Source organism: Athene cunicularia, assembly GCF_003259725.1.
Source record: "Athene cunicularia isolate RWA chromosome 17 unlocalized genomic scaffold, athCun1 chr17_part1, whole genome shotgun sequence".
Taxonomy (NCBI): domain Eukaryota; kingdom Metazoa; phylum Chordata; class Aves; order Strigiformes; family Strigidae; genus Athene; species Athene cunicularia.
Window position 1 is genome coordinate 178,972 of NW_020799122.1, and position 23,300 is coordinate 202,271.

Here is a 23,300-nt window from a genome sequence, read left to right on the forward strand (position 1 = left end):
TAAAAAAAATGCACTGTATTTATCTTGGGAACTAAAAATAATTACAATAAATTATCTTAGTATTTCTATTATATCCCTTACAGAAGATGTGGTTAAATACTTCTTGGATTAACTCTTTCTTTTAAAAAAAAAAAAAAATCCATCAATAGGAAAGACATTCCAGTGTCTGAATGGCCTTAACAGGAATCTCTTTTTTCCAGTATTCCTCAGGAATGCTAGCACAGTTAGTTCAGTAATGAGCAGGAACTGCAAGTTAGAAGCCATTGGGGAAATAATGATACAGTGTGTCTACATGAATAACACAAGGGAACACTGAAAAGACAAGTCAATCAACTGAAGTGAGTATTTGGTTTGTATCTCTCTTCAAAGTCTTTACAAGAAACTGACACAAGCCAACAACTACAGCTTAGAGACACCAAGTTATGAGGTATGTGAAAGAACAGTTCAGCAAAAATGAAAGCCTCAGGAACAAGATCTCAAATCACGCTGTACTTCACGATGCTTCTGAAGCCTAACCCTTGTAAATTCTGAAAACATCGAAAGGTCAGTAAACAAAGACATGATTGTAGTTTCAGGTGTCAGTAATGCACAAAACTTGTACAATTCTGAGATCCTAGACAGTGTGTAGCTTAAAAATATCCATCAGATCTAATTTTTCTAAATGCGAAGTGACCCATACATTCTGTATACAGTGTTCTTCAGGTACACAACCTGCTACATTAGTGCTCGTCAGTCAAAATAAGCTACGGATAAATAAGGAAATTGTTCACACTCACCTAAATACGGAATAGTAGGAACCATTTTCAGGCTTCTGATGTACTCTCGTGTCCTTTTATAATTATCTTCCTTAGACAGTAAATAGTCTAACTTCTCAAAGGTGGTCTTGTCTTTGCGATTCAAAAGCTACATAGAAAAAAACGAAGATCATAAAATTTTAAAAGACAAATCCACAGAAAGACAACAAATAAAATTTGTTGAACCACCCACAGTAAATAAAAACATAGTCAAAATAAGATTAGATTCATCATCACCCAAACAACCACAGTGTTTGAAAACATGCTACCCATTAAGAAAAAAAAATGCAATTCAGCATAAATCTTAAGATGTGAACAAATATGATTATTATTTCTGAACAGTTTATCAGGGATCCACATATCACTACCTAGAGTTTTGAAAACCTCACGATCCAAACAAGACAGAAAAGTCAATGGTCAAGGAATAACTTACAGCCCAGGTTTTGGTCAGCCTGAAGATAGGTGCACTCTGCAGTGCCGACACCACAGACATAAGAGAATGAAGGTTATTCAGTTCTAAAAGCTTCTGAAAAAAGGGAGTAACAACTTTTTAGTACATCAAAAAAGAAAAACAGAATTAATCTCAAAGTTGCATTAATAAAATACAAACTTTTCATCAATGACTGCAGACAACACTATCCAATGCTGTCAATGTGCAGAATTCTTAACACCACTTTAAAAGTTGCACATTTTCCAAATATACCCCTCAAAACAAAAGACATTTCAGCTGTGAGAATACAGACTGTATTTAATTTGAATTTGTTATTTTCTAAGGCTGTTCCTTCAGGAACAGAAAATGAAAAAATTATTTGATGCACTGTTCTCAAAAATGGGTATAATTTTTGAAATTTAAAATAGAATTAAGCCAAAAACATTAACCAAATCTGCTGCTGACCCTTCAGAATTAATATAAATTTTTATTTTGTAATCTGTTTTACAGGACAAATTTTCCACACTTCAACATACTGTACATTCATTCTGTGTTGACAATTACTCAAAACACGTTGATCTCAAGAGACAGTACTTTGGAGTAAAGATGTTTTAGATGATAGTTTCCTACAACATAGTTCCAGAAAAATAGAAAAATGAGAACTGCTGTCATGTAGCTTCTTCGTATATCTTAAAAAAGAGTTTGGATTCATCCCTGAGTTAGTGATTTAGTTATTGCTCTGGAACATTTGAAAAAGATCTCAATTGTATTGAGGGAAAAGGAGGAACATGGTGGGAAAAATAAAAAAATGAAAAAGAAGGTAGTATTTTCCTTTTTGTGGGGAAAAAAAACACAAACCCAAACCTCTTATTTCTAAGAGTAACCTAACACCGTCAAACTGATCATTCTTCTAGTACCTGGATTATGCATTTGTGTCAGGAATTATTCAGATACATTCTCTTCTGCGCAAGCACAAAACTGCTAAGTAAACTGATTGGAAACATTCACAATACATAAAAAAACTTATTTAGTAATACATGGAAAATACTATCCTCATTACCTACACACACACACAATTTCACATGTACAAGATTAGCTCAGGCCTTTGAGCCAAGTGCTGTCTTCTTACTAATATTAGTAAGTGTCACACAGGGTCATACAAAACAGAATGACGGCAGGTCATGAAGCAGAGAAATATTTTTAAAAATATTTTTTTAAAAGTTATGAGTGACTTGTAAAATGCAGTGCTCAAACTCATTAAAATAACTGAACTTTAACAGAGGTACTTTATACCAGCAACTACATGTTACAAGTAGGAACACAAATATCACAACAGCCACTTTGGAAGCAAGAGATTCTTTTTATGAAAATTAAGTTTGAAGGGGAGGAGACAAAAACCAGAACAGTTTACAACCATGGTCAGTGCTGGCAACACGTAGCTGGCCATCAACAAGACAAACCCCTTTTAAACTTGTTAGGCAAAGATACAAGACAACTCACACTGCACCGGGTAGTTTTATTTAATCAAGTAAAAACAACAGATGTCATACCTTTATCTTATTCATGTGGTGCAACATAGCAGATAAGCTAAAACAGAACATTACCCTCTGTAATCTAACAACAGTTCACAGGAGTCATGCAGAAACAAACAAAAAGGAAGTAAGATTTTGAACAATAGTACAAGAAATTTGCACTTACTTTAGCTATTTTCACAAAATGGCTCAATATTTCTGCCCTTATTTTTAAGGTCTGTGCTGTTAGTATTTCTCGTACAACCCAAAAACTGACCTATAAAGTAAACACACAACTGAATTTATTTACAAAAAACAAAAAAAAAAGAATTTATTAGATGAAATATTTGTAAACTTTCATGATGCTCCAGGGAGAAAACAGGCTAAAGAAGGGAGTTCTAATTCCATAAATTCTCATCTCTATAGCTGAAATTACCTGAAAACCTTACTGCTGGATATAAGAATTAGGTAGAGAAGTGAGGCAACACTAAGGTAACTGAATGAGCAGGTGAAACACAGAAAAGAAGGAAAATAATTGCTGATGTTGTACCATGACACATAAGCAAAAATGGTTAGGAACTAATAAATAGGAACCAACAGTCTAGAGGAACGACACAAAAATGTGGACAAAGCAACTGAAAACAGGATCTGCCATTTAAAAATCTTAATCCTCATTTAGAAAAATATTCTTAAGTATTAATTCATAGGAGTAATTCTATTTATACTCACAGACAACTGTCAAACAGTACCTGTTCACCACAGCAATCAAACCATTTACCTGGTTGAACCTCCTAGTAAAGGCAACAATATTTGGAGCGAGTATATGTTTTTCTTTCTTATTCCACCCACAGCTGGCTAGTTCCTAGGAAACACATTTGAGAATTGCCTTAAATCAGTAATGTTTAAAAACATTTAAAAGTGTAAAAACTGATACATGACAGGAGCATCTATCAGATAACTACTAGAACCAATTCAAGGCACCAATCCAATGACAATTAAGACTAACCAAACACTTCTGTGTTTTCCTGATGTACATAAATGATGCGATTTGAATATTCACCCGATACTAGAAAAAACAGACAATTATTAACATTCAGATACAGAGAGACTAAACAACCAGGCACAACTGATGCCTCAAGTTTCATTCTGCACTGAGTATTACAGTCCAGGGTTCCCTCACATGAGCAACTCAGCAGACATAGGAGAAAAGACTTTGCTAGTACACACTCTTATCTGGTTCAAAATTGAAGTTAATGTCAATAAGCAGTATTAAAAGTAGTCAACAAGTACAAAATTCAGCTGTCCAACTAGAAGTGATAGCCTAGCTATTATTCCCAAGTGTCTTCCTCACAGTTAGTAAAACTTCCATGAACACATCACAGTTCAGCAGATTCAATCTCCCATTTTGTTTATTATAATGCGAGATCTAAAGCATTTACAGTAGTTACAAACTAATTTAATAAAATCTGAAATCTCCATAAGTGATGCTCAGACTGAGAAAGCCTATCATTTAAAAAAGGGATGGGCAGTAACAGCCTTAAGTCTGAAGATCTTCTGGTGCACAGAAGGTTGGAGTTAGAACTCTGTTTTATTTTGGATTTTGATTTTTTGGGGGGCTGTTTTTTTAAGCCATAGGAGTTTAGCCAGACTTGACTGAAGTGCAGCATATACTCAAGAATATAGATTAGCATTCTGGTGCTAATAAAGCAAAAAGTTGTCAATAGGTTGCATAGTTCAGTCACAGTATATGAAACAAATTTCTGAATACTCTTTCATTATGAAAACTACTTCAAAGTCAACCCAGTTCTAAATAATAGGAAAAATCACAAATTCTGTAGTACACATGGTAATCACAACTAATCAGTTTCAATTCATAATAAAATCCCAAGGCTCTATGGCAGAAAATAATCTTTCACCTAAACTGCAAAATAAATAGTAGAAATTCCTGTGGGAAGTATAAAGTAAACAGAAGAGCTAAAAGCAGATTAATGATTTTCTCCTTAAATAAACTGTAATAAATTACACATCAAAAGGAATTTGAAATTATAACTGCAAATTTGATTTAGCCAGAAAGAGTCTATTTTCCAATGGTTATTTTAGGCAGTTCCAAATATATTTAGACAGCCTGCCTCTTTTTAACTACAGATCCAAGTTACCACATATCTATACAGTCTTCATATTCAGATCTGACGCGTGGTAGATGCATACATACTGGAAATGAGTTCTCCATAACACCAGTTCTAAATCACTCTTCTGTTTTTAGAACCACAAATTTCGGTTTCAATCAGAATGTTGTTCAACTTTTCAGATGTACGCTATTAACTTTAGACACTTCACATGAAAAGGCAGAGAGTCAGCCAAAGAGAATTCTGCCTCTGTGCACTTTGCACATTCTGACAAACGGAACACACTTGGGAGATGCTGAGGTCTGCATGTTCCTGTGTGAGCACCAGGAAAAGCATTTCCAGTTCCAAACATACTTTGTATCCCAGTCTTCCAACATTTAAGCCTTCTGCAGATAAAAATGCCAATTCACATCTGTCAAGACACAGATTCTCCACGTGATTGCTGCACGTCTGGTCTTAAGAGTCTGGAAATAATGAGTTTATGTGGAAAAATCTCAGTCACTCTACTAGGGACAGCAAAATTTACATTTATCAGAAAAGTGGAAGAGGTCAGTAACCTAAGGATATTAAGCAGTTGCCAGAGGGCTAGTGAGCAGCAATGGAATATCCTGTGCACAGTAAAATAATTTGACTAAGTTTAAAATTCGGACCGAATAGGAAGGTTGATAAGAGTAAGTGATCCAACATGCCCCTGTTGAATTTTTTTAATACTGCTAAAACGTACTGTGTTCTAGAATTACACTTTATCTTTTTGTGTGGAAGGATGAAGGCAATTACCTCAATGCACATAATCACAAAAAACTTTACAATCAAGCGTGCAAGAAAACCCTGAAATCTTAAAGACCACAATTTCCAGAACTTTGGAAAAAAAACCCCTAAAGTTACATAGACTGTAAGCACAGTTATTTCTGCTGGAAAAAAACGTTCATCAGACGTCCTCTTACTGAACTCATGCAAAGTAACACACAAATGTGTTTTTCTAGTAATAGCACAATCAAAAAGCAGAAAAGCCTCAGCTAGTGCTAGGTTTAAAGGGTGTTTGTGTGCTTGAGAGAAGACTTGGCAACCAGAACTCTAAAACCTTAGGTCTTTCCATCCCTGCATAAGCTCACGTTAAAGACTAGAACCTGAAGAAAAACCAACACAATGCTGTTCCCCCAAACCCAGAGCTGACCAGCAGGTCCCTCCGTAAAGCACCAGCCCAACAGCTGCTGACGAAGGAAAGCCCTGGAAGGCAGCAAACCCTGTGGCCTCGCCACAGCCCCTCTGCCCACGTACCAGGCACCCACCGCTGCTCCCGGCACAGTGATGCTGCAGGGCAACCGTGGCCACCTCGCACAAGCAAGTATGAAAGGAAAAGCAGGGACCGTAACTGTGCCCTCACCCTGTGCAGTGACGTGACTGAACACTGTCCTTGCCTTCTGCCATGCGATCCAGGGACACCAAGGCAGGGCTCTGGTGTGGGACATCGGACAGCCCCTGCCCAGGAACAGGGCCAGGGCCAGTAGCCATCTGCGGGAGACCCTGCGGCCTCCAAGGGGACAGCTGCCGAAGGGTGTCCAAGCTACAGACACAGAACACACCCCGACAGGCCTCAAGCAAATGCAGACAATTACAGACTACGCATTAATATTTTGTCCAACTGGGACATTTTAACCTTCTTAGCCTAGTAACAAGAGGCAGGTAGATGACAAATACACAGACTGTATCTTGCTTTCAAACCTAGTCCTACAGTTGGCACAATTTCAGGATAGAAAGAGTTGTTTCTGTTTGTCAAACAAACAATTAAATTATATTGGTAATTCCAGTAAAATGAAAGTCAGAAAATACAATTAAAACCTAATCGTTTATGGCAACTTTTGCTCATCACACACCTTTATTCTAGCAGAAGCTGAAAATATCATGTTTATTTTTTTCTGATAATCTCTCACTAAGTCGCATCTATCTGCCAGAGTAGAGTTCAGGAAATTTAATTTCCAAAAGGTGAAATGAAGCAGTGACAATGGAAAAGAACAACAAATCTGTATTTTGTTTTACTATAAAATTCTATGTTACAGGTATTTCATAGCAATTAAAGCAAATGCAAAATTAAATATGAACATCTCTAGTTTGGTATCTTTTTTTGCACGCGCTCATCTCATGGTATCACACTACTTCTGCTTTTGGTGAAACCTCCATTTTGTTCTACCTGATGTTTTTCTTAGCAAAATTTTCTCATGAAAAAGTATATACGCATCTGTTCGTAAATACTGATATTTTCATGTTAACAGATTTTTCGATGGGTATTGTTTCTTATTGCATTGTTCATTTGCCATTTTTTCCCCCACAGTAAAGAAAACACTCCCCCCGGCTGCCTGGAGAGCCTGTGTAATTTCAGAAGCATGAAAGTGTTTTCAGCCACAAAACTGTCTTGTTGTTCTTGAAAAAAATTAATTTATCTGACAGGAAGGCAAGACACCAGCTAGATTAATTTTTATTTTCCTTCCTATACTTTCTTAAAATAGAAGACTGCTAACCTCTCTGAACCACTCTAACATACAACAAGTTGTTTTGTTAGTGATCAAATTAGATGGATTGAGTTTCAACTAAGAACCTTCTAAACCAGACTGCCCTTTCTGAAGTTTTCAAAAATTCAGTTCCACTAATATAGGGTTTTTTTTCCCTTTATGTATTCATGATATTCCACTGAGGCACAAGATGACAATAAACCATAATGGATCTAATGACACATTCTTATATTAAAGAACTTGAAGCTGGAAACATGCAATTCTTGTACATTTTGCAGGAAATAGATTTATTTCATCAAAATACCGAGATAACAGCACTTTCATGCAAATTTAACATATTCTGATAACTGCCTTCATTCTTAATTTCTGAAGTTCCTATTTCTGATTTTCAAATGTCTGTGTTAATTTTGATTGCTCTTCCTCAACAGGCCTTGAGTTTAATTCTGTCTCTTTCTTAAAAGGTTAAAAAAATTAAAGGACACTAATACAATAACTTTTAAGGGTTTGGGTGATCTATTCCCTCAGATTTGAATCTTAAACATGATAGTACAAATTAAGAAGTTTACCAAGTGGCTGATGCAGACTAAAATCTAGATTATTACTAGAGGCATAAGTCAAACTCTGTAATCAGATGTGAACTTAAAAACAGGAGCAGAAGGGAGAGTAGAGAATTTTGATATTTGATAAATTTATCCTAAAGAAACAGTGACCACAAAACAGGACAGGAAGATTTCCAGAAAAGCACAGTCATCTCCTTTGGCAACAGATGACAAATCACAGTAAATCAGGCTGGGTTACAGATTCACAGTGCTAACAAGGAATAAGCCTAGAAGAGTATTAGCGCAGTGCAAGAAGTTGAGCATTTTTGAATTAAAAAGCATTATTTAAATGGTTACATCTCCTCAGGGACTGAATTCCAAAGGTGTGAGCAGACAGTAAGAAAACCTACCTCTGGCTGTATAGCTTTAAATACTGGCATATCCATCAGTGTAATCTGGCTCTGCAATAAAGATAAAATTTTAAATCATGTGATAGGAAGAGCTAATGATCACATATTTACATCTGCCCTTTAGTAACTACAAACCATACAGTCACCTTTTCTCCACAGACCAGAACTGACCAGTCCTAATTCACACACCCCCCCCTCCAGGCCCCCCCACACCAGCAGAACCTCCAGCACCCTGCATGCAACAGAGCTCGAGCCTCTCCCTCCCGCCTCACTGCTGTGGGCAGCACCTGCACCAGTCTAAGAGGAAAAACCTGTGTTTGAGAGTCTTTCTGTTATGTCAATAAAGGGCCAAAACAGCAATGGCAGGAAGAACTGCCTTTCACACAGAAAGCAGCGTGTATTTGTGTTCACTGGTTGGAAAGGCAGTACAGCACCATGATGTGTTATCAGTCACAGTTGGAGTGTGCTTTGGAGGGGTCACACACACATCTTCAGGCACTGATGAGTGTGTCCTGAGGAGACACTGTAATGCTGTTTCAAAGCAAGCGATGTTGGAAAAAAGCATTTATAAAACATTTTCAGCATCTGAGTGACAAGATACTTGAATTGCTTCAGCAATCAAATGACATTATATATTTGGAAGTTACATAAGTTATGTTTAACCAACAGGTACTTCAATTACACTGTGAGTGTGTAAACCTATAGAGCTTTTAACTTCGTAATTTACCTGACTGTAAATAATTTACTGTAAAAGAAAGTGTCAAAGAACACTTTGGATCTTTCCCCCGCAAAGCTTCTGTGGCCATTTTGTTGCACTAAACCCAAAGTAGCAAAAACATGCTAAGCTCCTCTCAAAGTGCTCATTTGATTCCACTATTTAACCATAACTATCTGTTTAAATGCATTTCTAATAAGGTTTCTACTACAAGTACAATTCCTCAGACATAAGCCTAGGAAAGTTAGAGGCCCATAAAATTTGACAGACATAAAAAAAATTTCCTTCCATAAATGGTGAATTTACACTCTCTATCTCTTGCTTTTATATTATGTCAAGTCAAAGATTTTGCCACAAAGCCCTAGCTGAACACTCTTAGCAGCACCCAATTTTGCTACTGATACTTCTGAGTAATGTTTGGGTATTTACAAACTCAGTTGTTATTAACTGACTGCAGTCACAAATGCCTGTTTGCAACTTCTTGACAGTCTCCTAATAAGATGCACAGCAAAGGCTCCAAAAAGTTGACTATAAGCCATATTATTTGACATTAATAAAGAAGTTTTCAGCAATAATTAGTAATTGTCTCAACAAGACATGGGTTCAATCGAAATCACCAAAAAGGTGAAAAAATTCAGTAGTATTGACAAGTTGCTGGTCTTTTTGATATGTATGTGATTACTGACAGGAAATTTCTCCTCCATTGCTTCTAGATTTTAAAAAGGAACACAACACACTAAACTTGGAAGTGACCTTAACTTGGCTCCACTCCCCTTCTCTAAATATTTATATTCCATACAGCAATCCCATCTTCTACAGATCTCTGCCCTCATGTCCAGTAACCAAACTGTACTAACTACAGTAAACCTAGACCTGTGGGTTTTTTCATTCTCCCTAACTGAACTGTTTCAAGTTATTTGAAACACTCAGACTACTACAGTCTCGAGTAACAAGAAACTGTATGTATAATTTACTGGTTGCTTTTATTTACTGAAAAAAGAAATTACCTGCTTCTCTGGGTGGAACAGAAGCAGTAAACATTACTTGAGCTGTCAATAAGAAAAGAGGATCAGGGTAAACCAGTGAAAAGGTTTGAATGTGGCACAAGGAGAACAGCTACTCTGGCTAGGAAAGCCTTGGTGTTAAAGGTTTGTGTGACCCTATTAAAATCACCGTCAACAAACCAACCAGCCCCAAACAAACAGCCCTTTCACGAGGGCTTACATATGATCTCTTCCAGCCCCACTGCCAGTCTCACAGACACACATTCCACTTCCAGGTTTCTTCTGCCTTTGGTGGGTTTTTTTTTTGTTGTTTTGTTTAAGGCTAGGTGGCAAGGGGAATTGGAAAGAGAACAGCAACTTACAGAAGTTTGGACTTCTGAGTTAAAAGACGGGTTACAGTGACATAAGGGGGGGGTGTGCACATACGTGTGTGTTTTTGAAGTGTACCATTAAATCAAGCCCCTCATCAACAAGCTTCCATCTCAAACCAACAGCAGTAAGAACTATAAACCCAGCAGAAAACTGATGAGTTCTAGGTTACGAGCAACCTTACCTTGACTTGATAATTGTATAAATAGAGTTCTGATATCATCACAAATTCATTTTTCCTGGTGTAGACTACACACTATGTTCCAGGCTCTCTTCGGACTTAATAAACAGTTTCCTCTGATGAAATCAGACATCTCTCTCCTACAGGCCTATCTAAATTGTGGCTCTACACATTTCTGACAGTAGTCCTTGGCCACGGATCATCTGAACTTGGATGAACAGGAGCAAAAGCATCAGGCCATTTTTTAACTGAGTTGATGCAGATTTGCCAACTGAGTATTTTTATATTTTTACCTAATAACAGCTCTCATCTGTGTACTTTGTATTGGTGTCAAAGACTCATCAGAATTTGTTCCAAAGTGACAAACTTGTAGGAATAATGTAGGCATATCTCCAGGACTTTTTTGGTCAACAGATATTATACAATCTTGCACCAAATGAGGGAAACATCATTTTGATGCCCAGAATATTAATGAAAACATTGAACTAGGTTCAGCAGCTTTCATCCTCACTCCTTCCTGCTCCCCAGCAAGTTAACACGCAAATTAAAAACAAGAGGCCAAGCACGAGAACTGTATCGCACTTTTGCCAAAACTGCAGTTCTGCTTTCAGTTTAGCACTGAAAATTTGTTATTAAGGAGTGCAAACTGTTTCCTCTCTACAAGTTTCTTTCCTGCTTTTAAGAAACTGATGTTTCAGCAGAAAAGATGAGTATTTGTGGTTTCAATTAAAAAAAAAAAAGAATCAGACTGTGGATAACTAACATCTTTGAATCTATGCTAGAGTCTTCTAAAGCACTAGAAAAAATTCAAATGGCTTTACACAGAAAAACAAATATGCTGTCTCAGGCCAGTACTGAATGATTAAATCCCAAGACATGTTTATTTTGTTAAAGCTTATATAATCACAAATTTGTTTTCAAGAACATTGGAAAGTCATTTAAAATACTCTTCTTTTAAGATAAAAGTTATGTATTTTTTAATATCCTGCAAGTCTTGAATATTATACAAGCTTAAATACAAAAATAGCGTTTCTACTTACAGCAAATTCCTCAGGAGTTACTTTCAACACATCAAATACAACTGCATCGTAGCTTTTATTAGCATAATCTGAACTTCGCCCTTCCAGAGAATCTGAACTGCTACTACCCTACAAAGAGAAAATAGTAGGCTTATCTGCAGAATGATGAATTTCATGTCAAATTCAGAAAATAGATGTGTAAAAATATTAAGAAATGACAAGAAAATGTATGAACTTCAAAAAGCTTTAGACACTGAATTATAAAATTTAGGTTACATGGTTCACAAACGTTTCCAACTTTTGTCTGCAAAAACTATAGTGACATGCAATTTTAGCTCTGTGAGATTTCCAGCTTTAGAAAGCCATTAAAAAAAAAATAAAAATCACAGACTAAATAAAAGAGCTGTCTCACAAAAGGAAACACATTAGGATTCTGAAGATGCACGTTCAATGGAAATTTTAAAATTAAATATGCAAGGTAAAGAGTGGGTAGATTCAAATCATGCTGCTCTATCCATAACATTATAAAAAAGGAAAAACTGACATGTACTGAAATTTAACCCAATGTTAGCTGCAAGGTACTTCAGAATAGTGCTGTGCCTTGCCTTAAAAATTGGTACCTTGCCTTCCTTTTGAACTTTCTGTCCTTGGGCTCAGATGCAAGCACTTGAGGCTCATTTTCCACTCTTCAGGAATAACGCGATTAATAATAACAGCATTATTTTTCTATTTCTTAATATTAAAACTACATACTGAATAAAAATATATGCACATAAAATCTTAAGCCCTGATAACTGAGGTTATTTGTTTGCTAGAAGAACACTTGTCAGAAAAGATTTTTTGGCATCTTACCTAACTGTGACATGTCATTGTCGCTTAAAACTGACTTGGTAGCAAAGAACTAGAAGGTGGTAAATGAGATGCTGATTTTTTTTTTTTTTTTTTTTTTGTATCTGGGGACCTACTGATTAGGAAGCCTGACATTTGTAGTGGGCAAACCCAAGAAGAGAGTAAGAGGGGAATTAGTAGAAACACAGACAGGTATGCTGCATTGGGAAATTGCCAAGTTGTTATTTAGAAAGAGCAGCAGTGCCTCAGTGCCTGCAGACATGTGGGTAAAGGAACATGACTAATACAGTCTTGCTTCCAAAAGACTTCTGACATGGTTCCTCACTCCAAAGACATTAAGGAAACCATGCAGCCCTAGCATAGACACTCTCTTTGTTACAAAACAGTTGTTTACAAGCACTGGGAACATGTGAATCAGCAGAGAATTATGCATAGGTAAGTGATGATTATTATATATTCAACAATCTAGAAAAGACAAAGTCAACAATGAGGTGACAATTTGTTGATGGTTATGGATCTTAATTTTATTTATTCAGTACGGTAAAACAAAAAATCAAAACTTGGCAATGAAAAACTGAAAAGGGACGTCACAAGATTTGGTAAGTCTCTAAAAGGAAAAGATAAAATATATAATAGAGTATGAATATGGTCCTTTATAAATCCATGGTGCACCTGATCTTGGAATACATTTGCAGTACTAGTCTCCATCTTAAAGGGATATCAAAGAACTGGAAAAGTTTCAGAACAAGGAAACAAGGATCACAGGTGTGAAATGGCTTCTTTACAAAGAAAGACAGGCTGCGCTTCAACCTGGCAAAGAGGTAGTGGGTTGTGGGGAAGATGTTCAGTAACTAACAAAGTAAGTGAGAGGAAAGACAGGAATGGTCTCTCTTTGCTTCATCTAATGCCAGGAAAAGGGGTTATCAGTTAAAATCAGAGATGGATTTTAAAAGAGAAGAGGATACACACAGCATATAGTTAAGGTGAAAAACAGCTTGTTATGGGATTCTATATAGACTAAAAGATGAAGCAGATTCAAACAGGAACTAGGTAAATTCATGGAAGACAAACACACTGAGAGACGGCAAGGAGGACCTTCCCCTCAGGAAGTCCCTGAGTTGCAATCAGCTGTGGCCAGGACAGTACCAGTGGGACGCTTCCTGTGCTTGCACTGTTCTTGTGCCCTTCTTCAGGCATATGCTGTTGGCAACTATCAGAGGCAGAATAATGGATTAGAAGAATCTTTGGTTTGACCCTGAAGACTTCTTATGCTCTGATCTATGACAGATATTTCTGTTCAGAGAAACAGTGTGAGAAAGTATTTTTTAAAAATTATTTTGAAGAGGAATTTCAAATGTGTGTGTTTACAGACCCAACTGAAAATGTCCCCCATCTTGAGAGAATGAAAAACTATTTTTGTTGGTCTGAGGACATTTATACCATGTTTGAGAAAATGATCTGCAGGGCACAGCTGTATTATATATTTTTATTTTGCTCTAAGATTTTTAAAGATCGGCTCACTACTGAAACCGCTGATTTGTTTCATGAAAATCAGGACAACTGTTTTGACAGGATCAAGTTGTGTGTGCAAAAGGGACCAATATGATGGAAAAACTTGCTTCATGCAGCTCTTCAGCTGTCCTAAGAGATGAAGAAGGAGAATTTTTCAAGCTGAGAATAATACCATCTTGATGATTTCATCATCAAAATATTACTTTTTAGAAAGCAAAAATCACCTCCAATTGTACATTTAAAATGAGTGCTTGACTGGGCAAGCTTTACTGTAGCTGATTTAGACGATTTCATTATGATGAAATATTCATGTAATATTATGTGTAAATATTCATGTAATGTTATGATATTACATGAAAAAGCCAGGAGAACTCCATAGATTAACTAATACCCAATCAGTCTTCAGTTTTAGGACCTACAAACAGAGGCTGTTAGCTGTGCACAGCAGCTCAAGATGGCACTAGGCAGACCAGAACTGCCTGGTCTCCAAAAACACAAAGGGTTGAAATGAACAAAATCTTACAGAGCACTAGTAGACTAGTAAATTCCAAAAAGATCAACTGGAATATTTCTGACTGGCTCCATTTAGATGGTATGTCACATTGATCTTAACTCACCAATAACAAATGGCTGCTTTAAATTATAGAGTAACAGGTAAAAAATGCTATTTAAAACTAATCTAAATAAGTAATCATCATCAACAACAAATAAATTGGCTGTGAACACTGAGAACCATGGAGTGTTCTAAAATTGCTCTGTCCCAAATGCTACAGTATTTGTAAGAAAAAGAACTGACAGGACTGGTAGTGAAAAGTGCTTCTATGAAAGTTGAAACAAGCTAAAATTTCCATTTTGACACAGAAGCTAACAAAACCCAAGGAACTGTACCTCTGGAGTGGCGGAGGTGACCATCACATTGGCCATGAGGTCATTTCTTTTATACATGCTCTCCCCGAGATGCAGGAAGTTTCAGCTCAGCCAACACTGGTGAGACAACATAATGAAAACAGGATTCCTGCAAAGCAAATGTATTTGTGCAAATAAATAAAATTTTAAAACCCCCAACAATACAAGAGATTTCATTCTTTTTTCTATTTCAGGTACCAACTGGGAAGGAGTACGACTGAATATTGCTAAAGCCATGCCAAGTCCTTATCCCCGCTCCCAATCAGCTCAAGAAATGGAGCGGGGGGAAGTGTATTAGTTGTCATTTATGTTGAATTGGGTTTTATATGAAGCCCATGCTAGGCAGCATTCATCCAGAAACTGCATGTTATCATAACGTAGTTTAAAATAAGAAATCCAAGCTGTTAAATGACTGAAAAAATGGTGCTTCCTCACTCCTCCCTGCTCATCACTTGAATTAGTCTCATAACTGGTGATTTAAGTCCCACTGTATACTTCTAACGCACAAAGCCTTTTGCAGCTGCTTGGGCCTCCGCTAGTATCTATACAGACAGGTGCACCTGAAAAAGCATTTTATGTCAGGCCCCAAAGAACAGAAGTTTTCCAGAGAAGAGAACCAGCCAACACCACCCTTCTTAGCTGGAAGGATGAATCTCAAGATCCCGGCTCAGCAATGGCACTGTCTGAAGTGAGACTTTTCCCAAACTGAATTAGCAGGCCGATGTGGTTCCAAATTGGCTTGGGACTTCATATATGTAATATACCTTAAGCTTACTCTAGAAAACAAAGGACTGGACTGCAAAAAAAATCTGAGTATGTGGTACCATGAAAAAGTCACCTTTACCCACTTAGATCAAATAATCCATTCCAGAATTACAAAGTGTTTAATGGAAACTAAAAAAAACTACAAACAAAACCCCCCACATTGCAGTTCTGAATTAACAAACTCATTGATCACAACAGTAGTACTCATATCTAAAAGAACCATCAATCTTGAAATAAAACATAAATAATTATGACAGCATATTTCTGAGTATTGAACAAAGGTAAGTATTAAGTATTTATAAATATTTCCCTCCATGATACCAGGAAATCAGACTACCTCTTCTTGGATACATGTTAATTGTTAGACACTAAAGGAAACGCACCATAAGGACATGGGTGGAGATATAATTCCACAGATCTAATTAAGTTGTGTCTCATTAAGAAAAAATAAAATTTGTATTTAAATAAGCACAACAACTAAAATGAGAACAACTGAAATGATTATAGACTTAATTCAGATAGCAAGGATACTTATAAAAGAATTATATGCACATTTAAGTAAAATCACTTACCCAATGACAAGATACTTCCAGGCACAAAAATACTCCTTTTGGTCAAAATTTTATATAAGGGAAAGCAAAGGGAATCCTAAGCAATTTTATTTCAAATCTACAAAGTAAATAAAATTTGACCATAAGACTAATACAGAAAATCACTCAGAAGGCTTTTTCATGTCACTTAAAAAATTGTCACCAATGGATGTTCCCTTTCTCACACTGGACCTCTGATTACTGCTGCAAAACTTAAAAGATTTTAATTCATTGCTCCTACAGAAGATACTGTCTGTAGACAAGCATTCTCTGTATCTATCTGGAATGAAGTAAAAGCCAAAACTCAAATTCTACTCTCAAACACAGCAAAACCAGGCTTCACAGAGATACTCTATTTGGTGCATTTTGGGCATCTATACTAACCACCACATTAACAGGTTAATGCTGCCCTTTCATTAATGGTTCAATGACAATTAGCACAGTAACGTGGTACCTGCCAAAGTCTGTCAGTTAACATTTCAACATAATATGTTATGCTCTTATCTTAATCGCTGGAAATTTTGTCAGCTAATACATCATAATGATATATTTGGATATATTTGAAGTTTATGTTTGTTGAATCATAATGCAAACTCCACCTAATCTCAAATCTAAGACTACTCTTACATCACAATTAATCTTACTGGGGTACGTTAACAGACTCTTGGGACTACAATGAAATTGTTGATTGAGTGACCAGGGGACAGCCATGGATCTTTACAAACGTAATGCGATCCACTGCTCACACTGCTCATAGAGAAGGGCTCAGCACAAGGATCTGCCCCTCTCTCTGTCAGGTAAGCGAAGATTTGCAAGATTCAGATCTGAGATCCAGATGAGGCCTTCCATGAAAGCTTGTTAGGATGGGCATTAAAAAACCTAACACAGTCCAGACCCACAGGATTGTGCAGAAGAGACTGCTGAATCCAAACACCTGCCTCATCAAAAGAGAGAAGAACTTTTCCTCCCAAAGCAAATAATCAGTATTAAGCCTGTGGGGTGAAAACTAAAGTACCTGACTATTTCTAATTATTAAACCTAAATTGGCTGCTGGGAACACGCTATTTAGAGAGACACCATATACCCCTGTTTCACTGCACGAAGAACTGGCAGTGTTGCAGAAAGCTTACACACGCTTTACGCACACTGCTAGCAGACACCTAGTAAAAATTTTTCAGATACAGATACTGAGTCAGTGCAGAACTATTCATGCGTGTCTCCGTGTGTGTAAGCATCTGCACACAAAAATCCCAAGAACTGCTCAAAGAATTACCAAGTCAGCTCAACTCTGATGCACTTTCAAGTGAGAAAATGCGCAGCATGGCCGTTTCACCATTCCCCACAGCACACGCAGACCAACCCTGTGGCCATCGCTGCCGGGAACTCCAGTACACGTTCTCTTGCACAACTACAGTGTGAGTAGGGCTACTGCCACATCTCCCTGAGTGTCCTCACCCTTTCCCACAACACTCTGACCACACAAACAGGAAAACACTGGAAAAGCAAGCAGCTGAGAATAAAAACAACATCTTATTTTGCTCCCCTGAGAAAGATGAGGTCCTCACCCCACCTGTCATCCCCACAAAGCCTTACATGAAAACAACTCCCCCCACGATCTCATGGGCACGCAGGAAGCAAATCAGTAACTGGGTTTTCAGACAATGCCAGAACCTCCTCACTGAAACCAGTCAAGAAGCAATTTCCTTTATCTTGTGTCTTGATAAAATTAACTCATATTTTAAGCACTAACAGTCTGCAAAGCACTTCTAGGTCTGCAGTTGCTCCTGTTAATAGTCCTTAGAGATACCAAAGTGGAAAGCAATTTTCATGATGTAATTTCTTTAAAACGTGGCATTTACATCAAGGCCACAAAAATATTCTCGTCTCCTCCTTCTCCGCCTTTCTGACTGGGCTTTCCAGTGTGCGGGGGCTCAAAAATGCTCCGAGGGGGGAAAGAAAAATCCCATATGTGACCTTGTGTCCCATCCAAGCTCAGTTTTACTCCAAGTTTTAACATTCACTAAACCAAGGAGAGACAAAAGTGCTTTAATATCTGAAAACAAAAGCACTAACATACTTCTTCATTTCAACATTCAGCACATAGAAAAAGCTTGCAAGGTTAGATATTTTCATTCTAAAAAGGACCAAACCAGAATTTTCCCCCAAAATGCTTAAAGTGTAACAGAAGAACTAAAAATGCACTGCTTTTTCCTGTGTGTATAGGTTTCTCCAAGATTCACATCTCTTATGAAAAAATACTTCTCTACACACCCATTTGTTTTGCTGCCTTGAGGAAAGTCATAGGGAACAATTATCCTTTTAAGTCAAATCCAAGGAGGAGTTTTTATTCTCCTGAAATCACCCGGTCACTTGAAGTATTTCCACACCTGCTACCAAAGAAGGTATTACTCTGCAAATTAACACTGGAGCTACTATGTCTACTGTAACAAAAGCTGTCAGGCTGCATACAGAAAGATATTAAAAATAATCAGTATAAAAGCTACTGCCCCATACTTGCAATATTTCACTCCAACAAGATTAAAAAGAAATTTTCGAAATTCTGAAAATTATCAAAGGTCCAGTATGTTGGCAATAAAAGGTAAAAAGTCAATAAAATGACACATTTTCTTTTCATAAGCTTTTGTTTCTTACAAATTCTTTCAACTTGCTCAGGTTAATCATTAAAATGATGCATTATACAAACGGTGCTAAAAAAAAACAAAACAAAGAAAACACCTTATCTGTTTGTACAGCAGGTTCACAGACACATTGCAACAGAGCTCACTCACAGATTGCCAGAAGCAAGGTGGATAAATCAGGATGCAAACATACATACCAACAGAGATTGTCTGTTCCTCTCTGCCAACTTAAAAACGCCATTTAGATATGTAGTTCTCCCTGAAGCAAAAGTGAAGACACTGCAAGAACAACTAAACTGGAAAAAATAAAAACACCACCATCAATACTGAGCACACAAGTAAATCTCTGTAGCCATTATTTCACCAGCATTTGTTGGCAAATTTTGCCATCTATGGCACAGAGTGACATTCTCTGTAAAGCAGAAATGCAAATTTTACACTGCTATTAGTAATACACATATAATCCAGTTACAATGACCATAAATTCATTCTCATTACTAGTTACCCAACTAACAGAAAAGTCACTAAAAGACTCTTAAGCACAGATATCACCTCTGGCCAAGTCCCTGTGCTTTAATTTCTGAACGCTAGCAGAGCAACCCGGGGAAGCTACTAACTGTTCACACTGCTCTCAGCAAATACCAGAGTAACCAGGTAAGCAACCACTGATGACCATTGTTCTTATTGGAGGAAAAACCAGCGAGCTAGACAGGATTTTGACCAGACCTGCTATGGCCATTCTGAGCTCCAAAAGTTACCTGTCTTAGCTGATTTCAAACCCCATTTACTTACTACTTTAATTAGTGCATTACGGCTTTCCTAATATCACTGACTCCTGAGCTGACAGCTGCAGCATGCTTTTAAGAAAACATACGTCGCCATTCTACCAAAAGATAACTGTTCTTAAGCTTTAATCAGCTGCACAACTGCTCCAGTGGAGACAACAGAACAGCACTAGGGCCCCATCTGGGCACTAAGAAACTTGGCTGGAACCAACAAAGTTACCAGCTGGGTTTCTTCTTTAAATAAATACAATTAGAATAGAACAGTTCCTGTTGGAAGGGACCTACAACAACCACCTTGTCCCACTGTGTGACCACTTCAGGGCTGACCAGAAGTTGAAGCATGGTATTACAGGTGTTGCCCAAATGCCTGTTGAACACTGCCAGCCCTGGGGCATCGGCCACCTCTCTAGGAAGCTTGTTCCAGGGTTTGACCAGCCTCTCGCTAAAGAAATGTTTCCTACTATCTTGTCTGAATCTCTCTCAACAAAACATTGAGCTGTTCCCATGTGTCCTGTCCCTGGACACCAAGGAGGAGAGCTCAGCACCTCCCCCTCCACATCCTCTCCTCAGGAAGCTGTAGAAAGCCATGAGGTCACCCCACAGCCTCCTTTTCTCCAAACAAGACGAACCCAAAGTCCTCAGCCACTTTTTGGAGGACATGCCTTCCAGAATTTGGTATCAAACATCAGAATGACTAGCTTTCATCTGAGTGAATCTTGCTTTCTACCTCCAGCAAAATCAAGAATATACTGTTCCACTTCATTGGTAATTGCCACAACTTAAGTACACATTTACAATACGCCATACAGAGCTCCATATTCAATTCTGAATTGTTTATCATTGCACTCATTTTCCTCTTTCTTCGTTCCAAAACTATCCTTCCAGATGTTGACCATTAGAATGTGTCTTTCCTTGATGAACCATGAACAAAGTCATATTCAGATGCTGTGGGCGTAAAGTACAAACAAGAATATGTTAGCACAGTTAACGTATTAGAAGAGGAAAATGGGACTGTATTATGAAAACAGGATGAAACAATAACATGGTTATTCTTGTGCCCCTGTGCTTGCATTCAGCCACTGATGTGAAACTTGTATCACCATCTACATCACGTCCAGCTTCAGCCCAGAGGCTCATAAGGGGTAGAAGTCCCATCTTTTTGTGTTATTGCTAAACAAAGAAAAAAAGCAATTAGCACGAAAGTACCTGAAACCATGCGTTGCATGTTCTCCATGTCTAGGTATTTATATACCTTTTTCCTCCCCTCACTAAGTTTCTTTTGTTTAGTATCATCATTTTAGTATTAAAAACAGAAAAAAAAATGTTCAAAATCCTTTTGAGTCTGAGCAATTTACAGCTGTTTTGTCATTGCAGTGACAGAGCAAGTCAGTCTGGAAGGATTTCTACAGAAGAATTTGTTTACATTGTTCAAAGAAGCCTCTGCTGAGTGCTGTGTGGGTATCCGCTAACCTAGGGAAAAGTTAATGCACAAACCTCAGAAGCACTGAGCAACACGGGTGTAAAACCATTTTGTTCCTGACAGCATCCATTCCCAAAAGTTTAATACATTAAAACACTACATATCTTCACTTTTCTGAGTGCCCCTGTCCAGTCAAGCATCACCTCTCAAACCCCATTTCTCATCCCCTCACAGATGATTTCTGCAATGCGGAGAAGGGCAGAAATGATCCATGTGAATCCCACTTCCTTCAGACAACAGCAATCTTTTGTAGGCCATTCTGAGCCCTTTCATGAGATACAATGCGTACATGAACACACATGAGAGACTGGACAGTTGAACTGCCTAGTCACAACGCTTTACAGGAAAAAGCTCTTTCCTTCTGAAATAATTCAACATTAGACCTTGGTGGCCATATTGTACAGAAGCCTGGTTTAAAAAAAATAATTGCCTACTAACAGTTTAGTAAGAAAAAAGCAATTAGGCTAGAGAGGATTAAAAAAGCCATTTATAGATCCCCCTAAGTGAGAACTGCCTCGTGTCTTGTCAGTATCGTCTCACCAGCCAGTCCCTTCATCGTGCTTTAGGCAACAGTACCACCTATGGATAAAATACACCACAAACAATTTAGTTGTCTCAGTACATTAGTTTCTGAGAAACTTATTATAGTTAATCAATAATAATGAAAATGTAATGAAAATAGTATTTATAGTTTAGTATATAAATCCCTGTAGTGGGCTGTGACAAGACGTGGTGACAATACTCCTGAAGGGAAACAGCACTCCACGGTTTAGTGCAGAGATTTATACCAGTCACTGTCACACTACCAGCACAAATACAGAACTTGAGCAGAAGTAGCAAAGTGTGTCCCCAATTGAGGATCACTGGACCTGCCAATCTCCAACAGATTGAAACAGGATTTTAACCAAAACCACTAAAATATTACTAAAGGGCTGTGGATCAACTACATGTTAATCCCACTAATTTAGCTGACCACAAACTGAAATCACTGAAGTAAATAAATATTCTTCAATATCTGAGCAAACAGGCATAAAAACTGATTCTCGCAGCACTGCCCAGTAGCTGCCAATGATGCAAGTCCAACTCACGAAAAAGCAGATTCAAAGCTGCTTTCTCTTACCAAAATTGTCTCAACTCTCTACTTCCCACCTTTCTAGTGCATGTACGCTCAAATAAGTTCTCATGTTGGGAGGGAAGCAGCTGCTGTGATGAGTTTAAGAAACAACTTCAGAATCCAGTTCCCAAACTTTGGGTTTTACGAATACACAACTGATTGGAAAAAACAGGTAAAAACATCTGGAGCTCAGGTCATGCTTTTATGACACGCCCTACTTGACTAGTCACATGTTACAGCAGACTGCCAGAGGTTCCTTTGTCATAGCCAGGCTGCCCTGCAGCAGTTCGAATCCTGGATTTTCCAAATAACTTAGTGATAGGGCAAACCAGATACAAAGAAATCTGTGACAATCACTACACCAAAAAGGTAAACTGACATTCTACAAGCTGAATAAAAAGAAGTTGTTCTTTTTCAAAATTGTAACGAACACAAAGTCTCACAGTTTAAGAGCTGCATGCACCATCTTATAACAAAAAAGCTCTTCATAATGCTCCTAAACTGTCAAAATCTATTTCAAAATTATTAAATATCTCACAGGACTCTTAGTTGATAAAATCATGGAAAAGCAGGAAGCTGACAATGCAGCTTTGAATGTGTGATGCTGTTTTTATCCTGATTATACCCCATAATTTTACTATATCCACTGGTAATTGAGTTCACTCTAATGACCATTCATTATATTTACAAGGTAACTATTCAGGGTTCTCCTCTCTCTACCATCATTTAGTGCACCAAGAGGTAAAGTAATGATATGATCAACACTACCTGCATAAGCAAAAGAAACATAATGAAGTGTCATTCTACTAAGTAAAGATAGTAGAAAGATGTCACTCTGGATACCTAAAAAATTAAGACAAGGAATAAAGTGCAGGTTTCTGGTAATTAGAAATCGTTTGAGGAACTCTGCACAGGCTTGGAATTTTGCCCATGTCTGGAAATCTTTACATCAAGGTTGAATTTATTTATTTATTTAAATAAAAAAGCAAAACAACCCTCCATGACTGAATGAGAATTCAAGGATGTCTCATGACATATAGTACAGAAGACCCCAG

At 37.5% G+C, this 23,300-nt stretch overlaps 1 protein-coding gene across 1 annotated transcript in view; it reads right to left on the reverse strand.

Moving 5' to 3' along the window:
* The window catches only part of RALGPS1 (Ral GEF with PH domain and SH3 binding motif 1), a 100,862-nt gene that overhangs the window by 71,028 nt on the left and 6,534 nt on the right, over positions 1-23,300 (reverse strand). Inside the window, exons 3-9 of the mRNA XM_026860236.1 lie at positions 14,855-14,981; positions 11,627-11,734; positions 8,318-8,368; positions 3,514-3,597; positions 2,923-3,012; positions 1,228-1,320; positions 777-903 (exon numbers count right to left, since the gene is read on the reverse strand). Coding sequence (XP_026716037.1) covers positions 777-903; positions 1,228-1,320; positions 2,923-3,012; positions 3,514-3,597; positions 8,318-8,368; positions 11,627-11,734; positions 14,855-14,911 — 610 coding nt within the window. The 5' untranslated portion in view covers positions 14,912-14,981. The remainder of the gene's footprint in view (positions 1-776; positions 904-1,227; positions 1,321-2,922; positions 3,013-3,513; positions 3,598-8,317; positions 8,369-11,626; positions 11,735-14,854; positions 14,982-23,300) is intronic.